Below are 16,468 nucleotides of genomic sequence, written 5' to 3'. Positions count from 1 at the left end.
AAATAGATCTTGTCATGTTTATCAATTTTGTCACTTTTAACATAGCTCCTAAAGTTTCATGATATCAGCCAAACATTTACTGGGCACCAATGATGTTTAAGTATGGTAATATTTGGCCTAGAGTTGTATAATGAGAGAAACAATTATGATGTCAATATATGAACTGTGTGTGATTGGTGGCTTAAATTATAATGTTATATATAATCATAATATTTGAATTGATAATTTTATACAGAGCTCCAGATAAGCTGCGTATTTGCGTGATCACGCAATACAAATGATTAAAAACCCAATGCAATTGTCCATTGCAGGGTTCAATAACCCAATTAATTCAAAGGAAAACCCAATTATATGCCAAAACCATGAGTTCTTAACGCTTTTATTCGCTATCGTTTGCGTTATTTACCCTTATCTAATTACAATCGTCGCGTAAATCTATTTTTATAAAATTTATAATTGGAAATTTCCTTTCGTTCTAAAAATAGAGCCCTGCATCAAGTAGCTGAAATGGGTCCCTGTTGGAATTTTCCGTTGCTCAAAAGGTACACGTGTTTATGAAAACATTTCGATCTTCTCGGCGTTTATCCAATTAGCGTTTGTCATGTTTTCATATTTTTTTCGAATTGCTCGGGACTTATCGTAACATACAATGAATTAAAACGAAAGTAAATGTCCGTTAAAAATATTGAATAGAAGCATGTTTGATAGCTGAGGACAAGTTATGATGATAACAAGAATCATCTAGTGTTTTATGAAGCGTCCGTCGAACGCACGGGCGTGTTTGCGTACCTTAACGAGAACATTGCTAGAACGATAAACACTGGGTTTCTTCAAGAACGAAATCAGTTGGAAAAAGTGAAAGGCCAAATTAATTATGACATGATATGTAGTTGGAAAGCATAGGAAACCAAAAGTTCTAATAAGGGATAACTTAACCCAGATTTATGTTAATTAAATTAAACAAAAACATTCAGGTATAATTTTAGTTTATATATTATTTTTTCATTTTAAGTTGATGAGTGAATACACATATCCGTTTTTTTACGTCAATGCAGCTTGACACTTTCTTTATTTTGGTCTAATTGTTCTGTATGCTTAAGATAGCTGTCTTATTGGCAAGTGTTATTTATTTATTTAATGTTGCAGAATTATTTGTATATTGAAGTTGAATGTGGTGTCCGTAATTAAACCACCCTTTAAACCTGGTCAAGGTTTTGGGGTATATCTTAAATCTTGGGAACTACTTATTATTTTTATTGAAAAGTAGATCTGGCAAAAAGGTGAAAGGACTGGCAAAACTTTCTTACAGCACCTAAATTTCACATAAATTACATAAAAATCTTAACACTAAGCCACACCTACCCCAAATAAACTGTAGGATATCATATGGGATCTAGAAAGGTAATTAGTTACTGTCCAACTATTGATACCAGCTGCAGTTTATATAAGTTGCGAGAAAATACAAAACTGGCAGAACGTTTAAAACGGGACACAAATCAAACGTACAATTGCTCGTCAGTGAATAAACCAAACAAAACAGCTAGCACATATACAAAGAAAGAAACATATTAAAGATGGAAAAACATCTTGGGTTGATATAATGTGATTATAACATGCCTAAATATTCAATATTGTGTTGATGACAAAACCCAATACATTAAGGAGCTTGGTGGTGAAAAACCCAATTTGATATTTGCTTGAGGGGTGAATCGGAATTGATAATGCAATTAAAAAACTCTATCACCCAATTACATAAAAAAATGATGGGTAAAAACCCCAATTTGTGAATTCTTATCTGGAGCTCTGTTTATAGAGGAGGCATGCTGTCAAAAATAGTATTATAATTAATATTAATAATCTTTATTTATTGTCCACTGAATTTGCTGGTTATAATCATCTTGATTCACAAATTAATTTAATTAGGGTTAACAAGCGAATGACATAGAATATATAACAAAAAGTGACATTGACAAAATATATGGGAAATTAACTTTTGAAAAAGCAAAAGATTTAAATTCTTAAAAGGAGGTACGTACAGAAGAAGGCTTAAAATCAGGAGAATTTGAATCTGGCTAGAAGAATCACATGTATGTGTGGGCCAGGTGAGCTAAATATAAAAGGGAGCTCTTTTTCATTAATTCTTATATTGTGTTGAAATTATATGATGGATGGTGAAAGCAAACTTGAGTTATCGTGCCTAGTGTTGATTGCTGGACAGATAATATGTAAAATCATTCCATACACCAAGTATGCATACTTGAACTACTGCTTATATTATCAGAGAAACTGACTTAATCAAATTACTTTTATCTTGATCACTGGTCCAAGGAATGAGGTTGAGGTCAGGTGAATCCTATCTGAGAGACATGAAGACCATGCAAGAAACCCATATACCAAATATAGTTATTCTCATACTCAAGTGAGAAATTCACATGACAAAAAACTTTTTACGTAGAAAAAACTATGTTTTCACTACTAACACACATGCTTTGTTTACCATGTAATATACATGCTTGAAATTCTCTTCCGCAGATTAGACACTAAATCATAAATTCAAAATGATTTCATGCTAAATTATTAAACAAGTGCAACTATTATCATTAATATTCAAACACTTTCAAAAGTAAATAAATGCTTCGCTGAGAGCAGCCTGATAAGCCTGCAGATGTTAACCCTGAACTGAGGCAAATTTGGACAGAATATTCAAGCGTAATACTGTCTGAATTTGGATTGTGATCAAATTTTTGACATAATATAGGTTTCTGACACAAAATAAAAGTGGTCAAGGATGTTACAAATCTATTGCACAATACTGTGCAATTGAAGATTTCTTCTTGAAACTTTTCAAAAATTTGAGATTTCAAAAAATTTTGAAAAAAATATGAACAAAAAATAATGGAAAAAAAAATCCCCCCCTCCCCTCCAACTTTTTTTAATCCCCCTTGGTGCAATTACCCCAAAACTCAATCCCAGCCTTTCCTTTGTAGTATGGAACCTTGTAGTACAATTTCAGTGAGATCCATACACTTAAACACAAGTTATTGTCTGGAAACTAGAAAAATGCTTGTTTTGGCCCCTTTTTGGCCCTTAGTTCCTTAACTGTTGGCACCATAATCCCTAAAATGAATCCCAACATTCTACTTGTGGTATTTAACATTGTGGTACAATTGTAGAGCAATCGAAATACTTATACACAAGTAATTATTCTGAAACTATAAAAATGCTTGTTTTGGGCCCCTTATTTCTAAACGGTTGGGACAATCATCCCCAAAATAAATCCCAATCTTCCTTTTGTGGTATTGAATCTTCTTAAAAAATTTTAAAGAGATACATTCACTTAAACTAAAGTTATTGTCCAGAAACCAAATGTGTCTTCGGACGACGACGACATCATAGCATTATATGAACCCCAAAAAAAATGTTGTGGTCGTATAAACATTAAAAAGCCGATGATTTCCTGTGAATTTGATAAACAAAACTAATCCCGGAAATGAGTCCGGAATTGCTCGTTTTAGTATTGTCGCAAAACATCCGGTTTTAATTTTGTCTTCAAAATCGAAAGAAACGTTAGCGATGTCTGAGAAATTTATCGTTTTGAGTCATAAAAATCATTTCATTTTTAAATTCTTGCCTGCCCTTAATTGCTCTTAAAAGATTTTTAGGAAAATGGCAGGAAAATTTGAAGTAAATGCGATGCAACAGTTAAACAAGTTCGTTGATGCTACAAGTATGACTGTATGAGCATACTCAGTAATGTGATTTTGACAACCTTAGTTTGAAAAAGGGCACCAACTTTTAAGTTATCTCAAAATGATCAAAATTAGGTGAAAAAATTTCCGGATCCTTGTACAATATACCCTAAACATCATTCTCTCTAAGTTTAATTGAAATTCATTAATTAATTTAAAAGAAGATCTTTGAAAAAAGTAAATGGTGGAAAAGAAAATTAGTAAAAAAGAAGAATGTGTCCATAGATCTAGTGTTGTGAATGGTGTAATCATCCAATGATATAGTTTTTTCAGAGAAGATCTTCGAAAAAGTTTATGTAGTCAGGGACTAAATTTAACTGTTGGGCCCCTAAAATATTTTTTTTCAGGGGCCCAGTTGAAATTTTACGAGCACAAACAATTTTTATACTACTAAAATAAAATTGAAATGTATCATTCATATACTAATAAAGCCTTATTAGGTAATTCTACATCTTCTTATTTATATTCGAGTCTGGTAAAGATTTTGTGTGATAACTTTATGATATTTGAATTATTGCCACCAGAAATATATTACAAGATTTGACAATTATACTGATTTAAGTACATTTCCTACCAAAATTGTATCCCTTTAATTTCAACTTCGTGTGACCTGCTGACTTTTTGACACTATGGCCGTTTCTATGATAAAACAATACACCAAATATCAAATCAATATCTTTCAAGCATGAAGAATAAAAGTCTGGAAAACTGATTTGCCAGACGGACGGACAGACAGACAGACAGACAGACAGACAGACAGACAGACAGAGACAGACAGGACAGACAGACAGACAGAGTGCAAACCTAGAATATTTAAAAGAGGGATAAGAACACATGCTTAGAGAAGGAGGAATATGTCAAATTTTGATTTCATATTGAAAACATAGTTATCCAACTGGGTTTGGGTTAAAAATAAACTTACTGGTTTTCGGAATTCTGTCATTAATTTTCCAGCATGATAAGAAAGCAGGTTTCTGTTTGGGAACAGTTTTTGTTTATATCGCGGGGGAAAGGGTAGAAATGGGATTCACAGCAAAATATTTAACAGTTGCCACCTCTGTGAAGAAGTAGACAGATAGATGCCAAATGAGTGAGGGTAATAGCTCACATAGCCAACATAAAATAGTTCCTGTAACCGCTCAAAATAACAGATACCGTAGAAAGGCTTGTATAGTTCGCAGTGGTACATAGTCCGCACCCCCTTCTCCCCACGAAATTTTAGGTAAAAAAACTTTTTGTAACTGTTAGAAAAGGTCTAATGAAACTCCGGTAATTTCAAATCCTGTGCGGTCGTTTGCGGTATTTTCTTGGAAAAACCTGTTTTCCTTCATCAAACAGAAGCTGAAACTGCTTGTTAATGATTCTAGAACGCTTCATGATTGTTAAAATAAGTTTAATTCATTTAAAAAAACAATTTAAAAACTTGTGTATGTTTAAACAGGAAGTTTAAAAAGCACCTGTAAAAGAAGAAATTAACCGGTGAGAGTCGAAATCCGTACATAACAGATATCACTATAATACGACTTTGAAAGGAAAACAGTTCCATCCTTTTGTAAAACAGTCTTTAATATATCTATCACATTAATGTTTGAAGGGTCTTAAGCTAATACAAACCATATTAGTCAGTATGAAACACCAAAACGGAACGAACAATAACCGATTTCGTTTTGTAGTTTACAAATTCTAAGCTGGTTTACGGTTGTCTTTTTCACTATGTTTGTATCGTTTCAATCGAGCAGATACCAGTTTATTTCAACCAATGCATTGAAAAGAAACGAGAAATTTGTAATGAAAGGTTTAGTTTTTATATTTATCAGTATTAATTTGATATTGAATAGAAATAACTTATTAATATGGATGAGTTAAAATTATTAGTTTGAAAAATGATAAGAGCGCCCTCTACAATAGAAATAACAAAGATGGCGGAATGTAAACAAACCACCTCGACCGCGAAATTGAAATTTTTCTATTATTTCTTGCTTATTGTACTCTATAGTCCGCACCCCGTCTGGAAGGTCCAATTTTGGAGAATAAAACCGCGGACTATACAAGCCTTTCTACGGGTACATCACACAAATGTGTGCAATCATTTTGTAAAGTTTCAGAGCATTTTGAGAAGTGATATCAGAAAGTGGGTACATCATTTCCTTGTGAAACCCAGCCAAAAATTGATATAGATGACTGTTCAGAACCTTGCCAGGATAGCTAGACAGATTTTGCTGTAAGTTACTTAGAAAAGAAATCTGAAGAAAGAAAAACCTAGTTTTAACTGCATTCTCTGACTCCTTCCATTATTAACCCCATAAAGGTCTACATAAGTGTTGAAATGCCTGTCCTTACCCAAATATTGACAAACTACCTAAAGGACTGTCAAGTACTATTTTCCCCACCTTGGTTCACTAATTTCAATATAATACCTGAAGTGTCCATCACAAAGTCTTGTTCTCCTCCTCTCTGTTGTATGTCTAGTGACTGTAAAATTGTTTTCAATGCCAGTTGTATGTCAGCAATATTTTGTAGAAGGTAGGCCAGTGAATCAGCTGCTGTTGAGTTGTCTATCAGACTAAAAGAACATTTCAACAAGGATGAACATACAAGAATGCACACACTGAAATGTAACGTCTTCTTTACAGACCATTGATTTTATGTTGATAGATCTAAATATAAAGCTATACGGCAAATATTACATAAACTTATGATCCAAGAAAATGAGGTCAATGTCAGATAAACCAAACGTGGAATACATGTTCACTACCTTACAATCATTCCATACACCAAATATGCTTTAAATATAGTTGATCTACTGCACATAGTTTCTAAGAAACAAACTTAACTCGGAAAATTTAACATTGATCAATTAACAATGAAAATCAGGTCAAGGTCAGATGAACCCTGCCAGACAGATATGTACACCTTACAATCATAACGGGATGTATAAAGACACACCCATTTTTATCTATTTTTTTATTTTTATCTATAAAGAGGTTATCTCCTAGCTATCCCATTGCCTGTCGATACATTTATTTTTGGTATTGGCTCAAGACATGTCTTCTTTGACTGTTTATGACGTGAAATACTAAATCCCTGGTATGTGTTTTAGTTGATTTTAGTCTCTGATGCATGATTTTTTATTATTAATTGTTTTTGGCTTTTAACTAGCTGTCGGTAACTGTGAGTACTCTCCAATCCTACTTTCTTGTTAATTTGACCTGTTGATACTATTTGTAATGCTTTTTTGTTACTTATGTTTACTAATACATGGTTATATCTGGTCTATATACCAGCTTTGATAAGTGTTTGGTATTACTATAAATTTTCACTTCTTCATACTATGAATATCAAAATTATTTATTTTGTAAAAACATTTCCTTTCTCCATTTAAACTGTATACCTAACAACAAAATTATTTTCATTTACCGAAGTAGAAAGTTGGCAGGTTTTTACACCTTACAATCATTTCATACACCAAATATAGTTGACCTGTTGCTTATTAGAAAAAACAGACCACCTATTACTTATAGTATTCGAAAAATAAAACATGCCAGTTTGACATATACATCGTAAAATATTTTCATACACTCATACCTGTCAACCTATGACAATGAAAATGCAAGTGATGACCTGCATAGAAGAATGAAATCTCTGGTCATAACGCGTACAAACTTTTTTGAGCTGAATTTCAGTATTTAGGGGACATTTTTCTTATAATTTATATCAAAGTTTCCAAAACATATCCACATAGTTTTAAAGTAATTTAAAATTGTACATCTTATTACTTCATTGCACTTGAAGGCCATTGATAGATTTTTGTTATATTGCCTTAATTCCTTTTCATATTCATTCCATGACATTCAATGTGACAATTTTCTGTTTTCCTTGCATATATTGGTGCAGTTTATATCATTCGATCGTATCAGAGGTTGATCTTCGAATATAATAAGATAAAGTTAACAATTAAAAGAGGTATAGATGAAACTAGATGTGTCAAAGCGACACGAATGGCCCCCTCTCAAAAAGTTGAAAAATCTGCAATTTCAATAACACATGTGGACACAAACATGATGGTAGTCTCACATATCAAAAATCAGCTCAAAATCTGGAGGCGTATAGAAAAAAAGTCTGTATAACTGATTTTCAACAATTTTCAAAGTTGTAAACCCTTAATTTTGGCAAAAGATAGCGGAGCGGAACGAAACTTAAACTTGATCTGTAACTCATCATGGTTAGGTCACATACCAAAAATCAGCCCAATATCTGAAAGCATTTAGAAAAAAGGTCCGTATAACTGTGATTTTCAAAAATTTATCAAAGTCCAAAGCCCGAAATTACAGCAAAAATTAGCCAAGCGGATCTAAACTTAAACTTGATCTGTAACTCATCATGAGTAACTCACATACCAAAAATCAGCCCAATATCTGAAAGCGTTTAGAAAAAAAGTCCGTATAACTGTGATTTTCAACAATTTATCAAAGTCCAAAGCCCGTAATTTCGGCAAAAATTAGCGGAGCGGAATGAAACTTAATCTTGATCTGTAACTCATCATGGTTAACTCACATGCCAAAAATCAGGCCAATATATGAAGGCGTTTAGAAAAAAACTCCGTATAATGGTTTGTTGTGGAATGACGGAATGACGGAATTACGGACAAGGGTAAAACTTCGTTGCGGGGCCATAAAAAGCAATTTTCAAAATTTTTATTTTTTAATTGTTCTAAGGTAGAAAAATAAGTAAATGTATTATTCTGATATGTTTTTGCAATCAATTCATTTCAGATTTAATCTTTTTACAAAAAAAACATAAGTTAAAGGAGATTATTGTGAGATGACAAAAAAGGGGAAGTAAAAAAAACAACTTTGAAATACACAAATTATTTACGACCTAAGGCCACAATTAAAAATATTTCAGTTTGCCCAAACCCGACCCATGATGACTGGGTGTGGGTAGGTAGATAGGCAAATTCTTTTTTTTTTATCAGAATTTGCATGAAAATATTAAAACAGTATACAGTCGACTCCACTTAATCGCATACCGCTTAATAGCATAATTCTGTTAATTGCATAATTTTCTCCTGCACAAAACCATTTCCCATTCATCTAATATTAAATTATCCGGTTATATGCATAGCCTTACAAGTGGCCTTTCGGTTAATTGCATAGAAAATAATTGCCGGCTAGATATGCTTAGTTCAAACTGACGAGATTTTTGACCGGAAACGGCAATTTGGTAAGTATATTTTTCTTGAATGCATCATTATTTTCGTTATTATTTCATATTCACTTTTGTGTTATTAAAATAAAGTTTTAAAACAGTTTCTTTCGTGTTTATATGATCAAACTGATGATGGAGTTTTACTTTAAATAACCCTCGATGTGAACACAGGTGAAGTTTCCCATGTTCTATTTTAAGCCTCAAGGTCATAAAATGTCAAACAGGTAATTGTTGTTAAAACATGACCATTCTATCCCAAAAGGTGTTAATTATTGATTGGATTTTAAGCATTGTCCATAGATAACATTTGGGGTGCTTGGGGTGATTTGCATTTATGTTAAACATTACAGGGGATTTATATATGATTGAAGAATTTTATTCGTCAATCTTTTATTTTTATTATTTTTGGAAAAGAGCATTCACTTCTAATTATTATATTTTCACACGTTCAACACTCGTGTCCAGCAAATAACCCATACAGGGCCCCTTTACTGCTTTGCATAAACAAAACTAACGAGGTTAAAGAAACAGTGTTACATCACTGTGCAAGCGGTAAATACTGCATATCAAAGGCAGTTCATTACACATTTATTGTTAAAAATGATAATAAACTGTGTAGTACAGTTGAACAGTTTATTCTAATCAAAGTGTAATGATGTACATTGTACATACGGGTCATAGAAACAAATCTATTTTTAGAACAATTTGTTCTAATTTTGTATCCCAGGTAAAGGAAACGTCGGTACGCAATTTCACATGTTTTACTTCTTTAAGTTCGTTAAATCAGAAGATAATAAAATGCTCCGCAGGGCGCAGCTTGATACGACCGCAGAGGTCGAACCCTGAACAGTTTGGGCAAGTATGGACACAACATTCAAGCTTGATACAGCTTTGCATTTGGATTGTGATTAAATAATTGACACAGAATGAATGTGGTCTAAGAACTTAAAAATTTTAAATTGGACATTCACCTATTATGGTCCAATATCCAAAATCTAAATACATGGTTAGATTCAGCATATCAAAGAACCCCAAGAATTCAATTTTTGATGAAATCAAACAAAGTTTAATTTTGGACCCTTTTGACCTCAATGTGGACAAAGTTGATAACGCGGCCCAAAAATCAAAAATCTAAATACATGGTTAGATTCAGCATATCAAAGAACCCCATATATTCAATTTTTGTTGAAATCAAACAAAGTTTAATTTTGGACCCCGATTTGGACCAACTTGAAAACTGGGCCCATAATCAAAAATCTAAATACATGTTTAGATTCAGCATATCAAAGAACCCTAAGAATTCAATTTTTGTTAAAATCAAACTAAGTTTAATTTTGGACCCTTTGGACCTTAATGTAGACCAATTTGAAAACGGAACCAAAAATTAAGAATCTAAATACATGGTTAGATTCGGCATATCAAAGAACCCCAATAATTCAATTTTTGATGAAATCAAACAAAGTTTAATTTTGGACCCTTTGGACCTCAATGTGGACCAATTTAAAAACGGGGCCCAAAATCCAACAACTAAATACACGGTTAGATTCAGCATATTAAAGAAACCCAAGAATTCAAGAATAAAACCCCATTGAAATTGGTCAAGAAATAAGCAATTTATACGAAGTATCTTCTTTTGCACAATACTGTGCAATTAAATATTTCTTGCTATTGCGCAATACTGTACAATTGACAATTTCTTGCTATTGCGCAATATTGTGCTATTGGATATTTCTTGCTATTGCGCAATACTGTGCAATTGAAGATTTCTTGCTATTGCGCAATACTGTGCAATTGAAGATTTCTTGCTATTGTGCAATACTGCGCAATTGAAAATTTCTTGCTATTGCACAATACTTATTATATAATAATTTACACATCCTGTTTGGTGTGTATCTCCTACCATATCATTATTATTTGCTTTTAAATATAAATCAGAAATAACCAACATAAAATGGCTAAATTTTAAAAGAAAAAAAAAAGGAAAAAAAAAAAATCCCCCCCCTCCAAATTTTTTGAACCCCCTTATGATTCATCACCCCCAAACTCAATCCCAGCCTTCCCTTTGTGGAATGGTACCTTGCAGTACAATTTCAGAGAGATCCATACACTTGAACACAAGTTATTGTCTGGAAACTAGAAAAATGTGTTTTTTGGCCCCTTTTTGGCCCCAATTCCTAAACGTTTAGGGCAATTACCCCCAAACTCAAACCCAGCTTTCCCTTTGTGATATGGAACCTTGTAGTACAATTTCAGAGAGATCCATACACTTACACACAAGTTATTGTCCTGAAACTAGAAAAATGCTTGTTTTTTGCCCCTTTTTGGCCCCTAATTCCTAAAATATTGAGGCAATTACCCCCATCATCAATCCCAGCCTTCCCTTTGTGGTATGGTACCTTGCAGTACAATTTCAGAGAGATCCATACACTTGAACACAAGTTATTGTCTGGAAACTAGAAAAATGCTTATTTTTGGCCCCTTTTTGGCCCCCAATTTCTTAACGTTTCGGCAATTACCCCCAAACTCAATTCCAGCTTTTCCTTTGTGATATGGAACCTTGTAGTACAATTTCAGAAAGATCCATACACTTACACACAAGTTATTGTTATGAAACTAGAAAAATGCTTGTTTTTTGCCCCTTTTTTGGCCCCTAATTCCTAAAATTTTGAGGCAATTACCCCCAAAATCAATCCCAGCATTCCTTTTGTGATATGGAACCTTGTGGTACAATGTCAGAGAGATCCATACACTAACACACAAGTTATGTCTGGAAGTTACAAAAATGCTTATTTTTGGCCCCTTTTTGGCCCCTAATTCCTTTACTGTTGGTACAATAACCCCCAAAAACAATCCCAACCTTCCTTTTGTAGTATTGAACCTTGTGGTAAAATTTCATAGAGATCCATTCACTTAAACTAAAGTTAGAGTGAGAAAACCAATGTGTCTTCGGACGACGCCAGACGACGCCGACGACGATGACGCCAACGTCATACCAATATACGACCACAAAAATTTTTTTGCGGTCGTATAAAAACCGAGAATATAGAATATTGATTAACTGCGTCTCTTACACGCTTTCTTTTAATCTTATTCACAATTACTTTCAAACGCAAAGACGACGAACATTAACTTTTATACGATGACGGAGCGGACACAAAAAAAATCTGAAAAAAAAAATTCTTAAAAAAAACGGCAAAAAAAGAATTTGAGTCGGCGGTTTTTTTTTGGGTCGGTCGCGTTTGGGCAAACATACAATATTTTTATTTTGGCCTAAAGCTAAGGTAATTGTTGTTAATTAACAGTGTGTTTGACACCAAAGCTGTCAAGTATAGCTATGCACTGAAATGGGTCACTTGGTTTGAGTTTACACAGGTAGTTGAACTTCTTGTCCAGGAAGAAATACGAATTTACCGGTTATTTCAAAGGAAAATCACTTACGAAATCAGTCTGAAGGCTTAGGAATCCGGGTGAAAATGGGTTATTTTCCGAAATCCCGGGTTATTTGGTCACCCGGTGGGTGTCCCTGGTGACCCCTCTGAATTGTGAAAATCTTGGGTCACACCCGCAAGAACCGGGTCAGTTGACAGGTATGTTCACTAAATATAGTTGGCCTATTGCATACAGTATTAGCAAAACAGACCAAAACACAAAAAATAGAGGTCAAGGTCACACGACACCTGCCAATTAGACATGTTCATCTTGCAAACATTCCATACCCCATATATAGTAGACCTTTTGCTTATAGTATCTGAGATATGGATTTGACCCAGAAAACTTAACCTTGTTCACTGAACCATAAAATGAGGTCAAGGTCTAGTGAAAACTGCCTGACAGGCATGAGGATCTTTCTAAGTACACACATACCAAATATAGTTATCCTATTACTCATAATGAGAGAGAAATTAAGAATACTAAAAATCTCAACTTTTTTTTCAATCAGTCACTGAACCATGAAAATTAGGTCAAGGACATATAAAAGACAGAAACTTCATAACATAAGCATGAAGGATCCAGGCCTTCTACCTTCAGATATATCAAGCTTTTAAGAAGTTTGTAAACGTTGCCGCTGAATCACTATCCCAATGTCAGGCTTTTTGTGACTATAGTCTCAGGCTAACAAAATAACAACTGCAATAAATCAATCTTAAGCATCAAAGTTTAAGGTGATTATACAAATTCAAACTAGCAATGATGCTGCAGATTATTTTATTTTAAATGGTTATCTAGGTTTATCTAAAATAATTCACAAATAAATTCCTGCTACATCTATTCAATACTTTTACCTTGTATTAAAGAACATTTCATCTACAATACTTTTACCTTGTATTAAAGAACATCTCATCTACAATACTTTTACCTTGTATTAAAGAACATTTCATCTACAATACTTTTACCTTGTATTAAATTAAACTCCGTCCGTCAACCCCTGTGTGAATTATTTCGATAGAGTCCCTGAAGTGGATACCTTGGTATGCAGGGTTGTCAAATTATGCAATTGAATGCAACATTAAAATAATACTCCAAATTGACAACAACACTTCAAATGGTCTGCAATTTTATTTGCTATGGCCTACATGTTTCTTGCAGGCTTCATCAGGACAATTTTCATACAGAAATTAATTACTGAAGTACTCAAAGTGGTACATTGGATGTTACAACCATGCCGATAAACAGACCAACTACAGCAGACGATCCAAAAATTATACAGAGTCACCAAATAATAAACAAGAGAACAATTTTTGACAATTTTATTTTCCTTTAGCAGCGACCAAAATCTTCCCATTGTTGCTGATGCGCCAGGATGTAGTAACATCCAACAATGGCCAGGTTGGAAGAGAAGCCTTGCGAAGTGGTAGGAACCATGGGAAGATCGTCCATTTAGATACCAAGCCTTTAGAACAATGTCATGTATTATATAAAAGTAAAACGAACTCAAGTTACATTGTAAACAAATTTTTCTATATTTATCTTATCTATTTATAACTCTGTATTGCTACTTTCACTTTTCATTGTTTCTCTCACCATGACAATGTCAAATTCAATGTACCACTTTGAGTACTTCAGTAATTAATTTCTGTATGAAAATTGTCCTGATGAAGCCTGCCTTGTAGACCATAGCAAATAAAATTGCAGACCATTTGAAGTGCTGTTGTCAATTTGGAGTATTATTTTACCTTGTATTAAAGAACATTTCATCTACAATACTTTTACCTTGTATTAAAAAACATTTCATCTACAATTTGTTCTGCAAGATTCTTCACATCTTCTTTAAGAGAAATCTGACATTCAAATTGAGCAGTTATATCTTCTGTTAACTTTCCATCGATCAGCTGTAGACACTCAGATAATGTTCGTATATCATCCTTTAAGGACAGATCTGAAGAAGTAAAAAGAGGTGCATTTTGATTTTTCTAATTTTTGGAAGTCATCAACATAATTAGTGTCACCTGTAACAATGGCCATTTTCGGGTAAAAAATAAACTCTAAATGGCAATAACACTATACATTTGAACCCTTATGACATATGTGTAGATCTTGTACTTGATCATTTTTGTTTTAAAAGTTTCTATCCATTTATTATATTTAGTTCCAAGAAAATAGGCAAAGAATTGTAAAAATCACAATCTAAGGGCAATATCTCTCACAACTTCAAAATACTGATGGATTCAGTCAAGGATATGCTAGGCAATGGGCTAAATGTGAAAAAGAAGATGTACAAACGGGTTAATACAAATTAGAATGATATATTGTGGATTCATTTATTTTCGTGGGTATCAATTTTAATGGATAGGGAAAGAAATGGGGAATGTGTCCATGGGACACAGGTCTATCATATAAAGTTACAAAGGGACATAATTGAAAAACAGTAATAGTCACGCTACCAAATTTGTCCTTGATCTGAGTTTTGTGGTAATAACAATTGTGTATAAGGTTCATAACATTTGGTTGAGGCAAACTTAAGTGGGAGAACGGAAACAAAAAAATTCAGCAATTTTTCTAATTGTAATAATTCTTGAACAATAAGAGTGCCACCCCCAAAAAAACAGTATTTTGTGATAATAAGCATTGTGTATAATTTCATAACATTTGGTTGAGGCAATATAAAGTTAGAGAACATAAACCAACTATGGACGTATGGATGGACAGAGGTATGGACAGACAGAGGTAAAACAGTATACACCCACCTTTTTAAAGCAGGGGTATAAAAACTTAACTATAACCACTGAACCATGAAAATGAGGTCAAGGTCATATGACACCTGCTAGTTGGACATGTACACCTTACAATCATCCTTCCATACACCAAATATACTAGACCTTATAGTATCTGAAATATGGACTTGACCACCAAAACTTAACTTTGTTCACTGATCCATGAAATGAGGTAGAGGTCATGTGAAAACTATCTGACGGGCATGAGGACCTGAAGCTTGCAAGGTATGCACATACCAAATATAGTTATACTGTTACTCATAATAAATTAACATTCAAAAAATCTTTTTTTTTCAAGTAGTCACTGAACCATGAAAATATCGTGAGACAGTGAAATGCATGGCAGTCCATTTCTTATCCAACACCACTGATACAGGTCTTTGGACATCATACAGCATAACACTCTCCCAACCATAATGGATTTTGGAGTGTATGCTGACCCAATGCTATCAAGACTAAAATGAAGACTGTACTATTGAATTGGTTTCTGTCATCAAAAGTAGTTCCTCATTGAGCCATCCTTCAGTAGTCACACATCTTAGTTTTAAGGGGAAAGCATAGCTGACCAAGCACATCCATTCAGCTTTAATGACTGCTACCTACTGAGATTTAACTGATGATCTGCAAGCTGATGTCATTGATACAAACAAGGAAAATAACATAACCTACCTTGCAAGTCATTTTCTTCCTGTTCTAACCACTGACCACTACCAAGGAATAGTTCTTCTGTCTTGTCACATTGCCTCACATAACTTATTCCACCCTGAAATCAAAGAAATAAATTCAACTTGAAACAAGTCACTTTACACTTCAACAAGAGGCTGTCAGAGCGACAGCAAACCCGGATTTATTAACATTTATTTGTGTCCTGGCATTTTTCAATATCACAAGAACCATAACTCCTGAATGGTTAAAGTGAAAATCGTCAATATCAAATTTGACATCCATTTTGTCATCAGTAACAACATATTAAAATTTGAAAAGCTTAGGTTGAACGGTTCATGAGTTAATGCACAGACAACATTTGGGTGCCTCACGCCCGCCCGACCACCGTACATCCCCAAATCAATAACCGACTTTTTTGTCAAAAATACAGTTGAAAATTGTATAATCTCAGATCATACAATATTGAATTTAATTAATGTAATATTCTGATCTGACATGAATAATAAAGTCACTTTTGCAATTTACACTTAAAACTTCATTTCTAGTTTTCATTATAACAGCCTACAAACTGCTTAAAAATGGAAGATGTTGTTTTTTTATATTTTAGGATTTTAGGGGCAAAAACTCCAAAAT

The 16,468-nt window shown here is 33.5% G+C and overlaps 1 protein-coding gene across 2 annotated transcripts in view; it reads right to left on the bottom strand.

Moving 5' to 3' along the window:
• LOC127705750 (nuclear pore complex protein Nup160-like) overlaps positions 1-16,468 on the bottom strand; it is a 240,824-nt gene that overhangs the window by 134,642 nt on the left and 89,714 nt on the right. For both annotated transcript variants that reach the window (XM_052210099.1, XM_052210098.1), the window contains exons 15-17: positions 15,839-15,932; positions 14,169-14,334; positions 6,167-6,312 (exon numbers count right to left, since the gene is read on the bottom strand). In XM_052210099.1, coding sequence (XP_052066059.1) covers positions 6,167-6,312; positions 14,169-14,334; positions 15,839-15,932 — 406 coding nt within the window. The remainder of the gene's footprint in view (positions 1-6,166; positions 6,313-14,168; positions 14,335-15,838; positions 15,933-16,468) is intronic.

The sequence above is a fragment of the Mytilus californianus genome, unplaced genomic scaffold (assembly GCF_021869535.1).
Source record: "Mytilus californianus isolate M0D057914Y unplaced genomic scaffold, xbMytCali1.0.p SCAF_6, whole genome shotgun sequence".
In the NCBI taxonomy this organism is placed as follows: domain Eukaryota; kingdom Metazoa; phylum Mollusca; class Bivalvia; order Mytilida; family Mytilidae; genus Mytilus; species Mytilus californianus.
Note: the sequence above shows the minus strand (reverse complement) of the source record. Positions and strands in the feature narration are given on the sequence as shown.